General features: G+C 37.2%; 1 protein-coding gene across 1 annotated transcript; it reads right to left on the bottom strand.

Annotated features, from left to right (window-relative positions):
• Window positions 1-858: 858 nt before the first annotated feature.
• Window positions 859-4,082, bottom strand: LOC131855982 (putative disease resistance protein At1g63350). Its single transcript, XM_059221262.1, has one exon. The coding sequence runs from the start codon at window positions 3,627-3,629 to the stop codon at window positions 1,053-1,055; it is 2,577 nt and encodes an 858-aa protein (XP_059077245.1). The 5' UTR covers window positions 3,630-4,082; the 3' UTR covers window positions 859-1,052.
• Between the last annotated feature and the right edge of the window lie 1,487 nt (window positions 4,083-5,569).

Below are 5,569 nucleotides of genomic sequence, written 5' to 3'. Positions count from 1 at the left end.
CTCCACTGGGTCACTGGTTCCTACAAGCTCTTCAAAGCTTCCTTTATATCTAATGTAATTGATAATGTAATCAAGGTTTGTATTTGGGTTGCCTATGGGCTATTGTAATGGGTAGATAGGCTTATGTTTTCTTGAGCAATACTGAAGGGTTTTCTTACTGGTTCTTTCCCCTCAGTGCTCATTGAACCAGACACCATGTAAAAAATAGAAAGTTTTAATATAATTTCAATGGGTCATCCACTTTTATCAAAAAAAAAAAAAAAACTTCTAATTGTTCTGCTAAACAAATTTAACCAGTCCTTTCATAAAACCACAATTTTAGCTAATCCACAATTTTAGCTAACAAGCATTTCTAAATTTATAAAACAACAAATTTTAAAATATTCTTAAAAAATCTCAACAACACCCAGTTAAAACTTTTAGGAAGCCCTCATCCATAAGAGTCCAGCGTAAGCCCACTCTTTGTTACCCCAATAGCTTCTAGTCCAACCCATATTTTGCTTATTTCTTAATTTATGTTTTGATTCAAATTAATTTTTTTGGCTTTTAATTATTTTTCTTGGTAGAAATTAAAACTTCAAATGATTAACAAGTGTAGAAAAAAATTCTTAAACTAATAACACAATAGTCCCATCCCAATTCTACCTACTCAAATCTACAATCCTAAAAATACAACTACTATTATTCAGAAAAAAAAATTAAATAATTATATAACATTTTTTCATTTTTTTTTTCCAATAAGACCCCTACTCCTTAAAATAGCTCATGAGGCCTCAGCCTTAGACTTCTGTTATATCTAGAGGGGTTTAAAGCAAAGGGTAATTATGGATGTACCAAATGCGAGTGGTTCCAAAATAGATAATTAAGAAATATAGAGAAAATTTTGTATAGTTTAATTTTCAAGTTTGACATGAAACTATACACTCATACGAATCGATCCGAGAATTTCTGGGCACCCAATTTGGAAATTTGGAAGATCTCTTCCATGAAACTACTAGGAAAATTGAAACAAAGATTTAGTACCAAGGAGGACTCTAAATGAATACTGTACCTTACTGGTTTCTTAATGCTCTGTATATGGGTGGGATCACTTGAACACCAGAATTAAGAGCCCAAAGATTTGACGGTGATGCTATAGTCTGAATAAGCAAGTCCGATGCTGTAATATCCAATGTTTGAAGATTCTCCAAATACTCAAGCTCTTCTGGCAAGCACTCTAGGTTGTTGCAATTCTCCAGAGCCATGCGCCTGAGCATGGGCATTGCCCCTTTATGGATTTGAAGGGACCTTATCTTCAAACCCCTCAGTGTAAACGACTGCAATGCAGGGAAAGCACCTTCTCTTCCAAATTCAGAGGGTAATTCCATCAATGCCTCACAATCTACAATTTCAAGAACCCGCAACAATGGCAATGTTTCTAGACAGGGGAGGCTTCTCAGGCTGTAACAGCTGTTCAAGCAAAGAAACCGAAGCTCCAAGAATTCACAAACCCAACTCGGAAGTTCCTGCAATTTCATGCACTTCAATAGCTGAAGCTCACACAACTCTGCCATGGCCGTCATGTCCTCTGGAAGATGCTCCAGCTTTGTCATTCTTAACCAGAGACTCTGCATCTTATGCATGTTTCCCATAACCCCATCTGAAATCAAAGAATCTTCTTCACTGTCAAGATGCAAGCGTTTCAGGTTTATCAATGTCTTCAGGTCACTCAGTATTGCATATCTTCTTTGGCCGGTCAAACACAACTCTGCCATCCCTTCCAGAAGCCCGGATTTGGAATTCCATACCTGTGTACTGTTGATTTTCAAAACCTGCAATTCTTTCAATTCCATAATAGTGTAGGGAAAGGAGGTTAAGGATGTGCAGCCACTGACATCCAAAAGCTTCAAAGACTGGATTTTGCAGATCTCTGGAGGTAAGGATTTCAGCTCAATGCAGCAAGAAAGAAGAAGAGATCGCAACTTTTTCAGGTACTTTATACAAATCTTCGGCAGGCTGATTATTTTTGTTCTCGATAAGTTCAAATGAATAAGGTTTTTCAAATCGCCGAGTGAGCTTGGTAAGGACACAACCCCTGTATCGCTTAGGTCTAAAACCCTAAGCGAAATCAAACCCTGGAGAAAGCAGCTGGGAATTTTAGCAAGCCTAGTATTACCTGCTAGTAGCAAAGAGCGGACAGATGCAGATCCAGATCTTGTTGGAAGAGATATTATGTTGTTGCCAATAAGAGATATGCTGCGGCACAGGGGACTTTCAGGCCATGAAAATAGCTCCAAATTCTGACGCGGCCTAAAGAAGCATCTTTCATTCTGGTCCAAAATTTGGACGGCCATTTCATGTATACGACTGGGCAAAATGCAGCGCACAGGCCTTCCTGCCCAGTCATACACAGACACTTCAATCAAACTATACCGCAATAGCAATTTCATCACCTGGTATCCAAAGCTAACCAGACCAATAAGGTCGTGCTTGATTGAAAGTAAACCCTCTGCAATCCACAATTCCAGCAGATTTTCAACATCTATTTCTTCAGCTTGAGGAAAGGCGGCACAGGAAAGGAAGCAGAGCTTAATGAACATAGGCAAAGCCTCATACCGATCATACAAGGGTTCGGGGGCCGAGCTGAACAGGGCTGATTTAAGCTGCCAATAGAATGGATTGTTGAACTTTGCAAGAATATGTGCTACTCCTTCGATCAGATACGATTTGGCCGCAATGGTTCGAAATATGGCTCGCGAGATATCTTCCATGTCATTTCTGTGCAGAAGCAAATCCCCCTGGTGGTGACTGTTTTTGAAGACATGGAATTGGAAAACCTCCCATCGCTCTTGCTCAGACAATGCCTCAATTTCCAGAACGCGATCAACATTGGTGGTGATTAATATTTGCTCTTCACAACATTGTATGGTCATTTCTTGTGCATTACCCACATTGTTTGTAAGAGCCAGAGGATTGCCCTCATCCTCGCTACAGTTCACAATCACTGAAATGGGAGGATTGCAAGAACCCATTGTCAGGGCAAAGTCAGGGGAATGAGTATCAATTTCCCCGCACAATAACTGGCCATTAAACCCAGTACTTATGGTTACAGTGGAAGCAGTATCTTGCAGTCTCCTTAAAACATTAGGCATTGGATGGGTCACTGCCATTTGGGTTATTAATTGGGGGGCTCCATTTCTTGCATCTTGGAACCCAATCTGGCTCTGAGTGAGCATATGGAGAAAGAAAGTCATGATAAATGTTGGGGCTTCATTATGCATCTCTTTGATGTTCTTCATAGCCTGTTTGATTCTCCTCATGTTATTCCGTCTGGGCATGCAACAGGTGGAACCCTGATCATCGTCATTGCATTCTGCAATGGTGGTTTCTGCATCTTCGATCACATCATTCCATCTTTCTAACCATAGTTTGGCGGGCTCTAGCAGGGTTTCTGAGATTCGACCGGTTGAACTGTTGAGGCGATCTAATAATTGGGTTACAAGACTCTTGAGAATGGACACTCTGGAGGACAGAGATCTAAGATCATCGTGGTAGGCATCGATACTGTTTGACGCATTGGAGATACGTTTCAGCAGTATACTTATTGCTGGTTCCAAAACCAGTGGTAGAATGGCTGTTGCAATCTCCATTGACTATTATAGAATCGCCATTTCAACCACAGAGTGAATGCAATTGCAGGTACGAGGACTGACTGAAACATGAATAAATTCAGCGGAATTGACTATTGACATACCTGGTTTGTTTTCCCTCCACAGTGTCCGATGACAATTTAATCTGAAACAGATGAAAGCTGAAGAATTTAAACGCCACCCAAGTCCAATTCACAGAAGAAAATGATTCATCTACTTATGTTTGTGTAACAGAGAGAGGGTTTAACAAGTTGATCAGTGCGTGTTAGGCATATAATCTGAGGCAGTCCTCCAGCTTGGAAGAAAGATGTTCAGTCAAGGAGCTCCTGTTGGGAAAAAGGTGTTTGATTCTTCCTAAAGCTTTTCCAGAAGCTCCTGAATTGATTCTCAGAGCACATAAGAGATACATTTAGTGGAGTAGAGACATTTTATGACTCACGGGTCCTACTTAATTATTCTCAGAAATGAGTGTTTGCCCTTTCAAATTTTACTGAATATTTTATCTCTTAAAACATTTCTTAAGATGAGGGGTTTACCATTACAATTTTTTCGTGATTTACAAATACCTGGCTGAGATTGTATACCCCACTGAATGAACTAGGTTAGTTTTATTGATTAGTTCAGTAGACTGTATTATCACACTCTTAACATGCTTTTTTTTAAAAGGCTAAATGTTTTTAATTAAACATATTCATCTAAATAAATATATTTTTGTTAATTTTAAATTTATTTAGTTTGATTATATTTATAAATATAATAAATATGAGAATTGAAATAATTGAATGTGATATTAATTTTGATAATTAATGATAGGAATTGATGTGTTAGAGGCAAGCTACTTATTCATTTTTCTTTCAAATTTTGACATTCTATGATGAAGATTTTAAGATTCTAAAAATTAACTATCAATTGTCCTACTTCACTTCTATGCCTACAGACTTGACCTTTATGAGTGTGAACTTAATCTTCTACATGAACTTGATTTGATGAGTAGAGAGCTTATTTGACAAATTTTGGTCTAATTTAATTCACTCACCTTGAGAGATGAATCATTAAATCATCTTGCTTCTAGAATTTTAGGGCATTCTACAACAAAGCTCTTAAACTCTAAAAATTAAGAGTCTAGTGCTATAGTTTACTTTCATGCCGACAAATATGACCTATATGATTGTAGAGTTGATCTTCTACACAGACTCAATTTGATGAGCATGGAGCTAATTTATTTCATTTTGTTAATTCAATTTACACAACTTGATCTTGCTATCTAAGTTGATCTAAACATAAGTGGTGTTTATAATCACCTTTGGGGAATTAGTTGGATCACATACTTCATATTCTCCTAATTCAACTCCTTGGTTGGACAAAAAGTATAGATTTCAGGGAAAGGGTCAAGGATAGTAGGTAAACATTCAACAACCTAGGATGAAGCAATTTCTAATTATGCACTAAAATTATTTTATCCACATTCATAAATCAAAATCTTAATGTGCTCAATAAGTCCTTGGTCAATACTAAAATTATAAGTGAATGTCATTAAATACAACAACCAAGCACACAAATCAACACAATTGCTTGCTTATTCAAGTTCACAATGCTCCATGCTCAGTGATGGGCAATAGATAAAATTTTGAATTTAAAATTTTAAAAGTGCATAGTTCATATCCACAACCATTAAGTGACCTAATTTAAGCTTGCACACGCAAATCTAATCTATGGTGATGAAAAATAAAATTATGGACCACGAATGAAGATTTAGGGGTTGATGATGGAAGGGATTGAAATATGAGATATTATGGGCCAATTTTATACACAACTATGTCAATTGTTAGATAATTATTATCTTAAATGGCATTGTAATTGAAGTGGATGCAAAATAAGGGTAAAAGGGGATATAAATGCAATTTTCACACTACATTTCCCCAATACTTTGGTATGCATGT

The sequence above is a fragment of the Cryptomeria japonica genome, chromosome 5 (assembly GCF_030272615.1).
Source record: "Cryptomeria japonica chromosome 5, Sugi_1.0, whole genome shotgun sequence".
Lineage (NCBI taxonomy): Eukaryota > Viridiplantae > Streptophyta > Pinopsida > Cupressales > Cupressaceae > Cryptomeria > Cryptomeria japonica.
The sequence above is the reverse complement of the archived record's forward strand: the minus strand, read 5'-3'. Positions and strand labels throughout refer to the sequence as shown.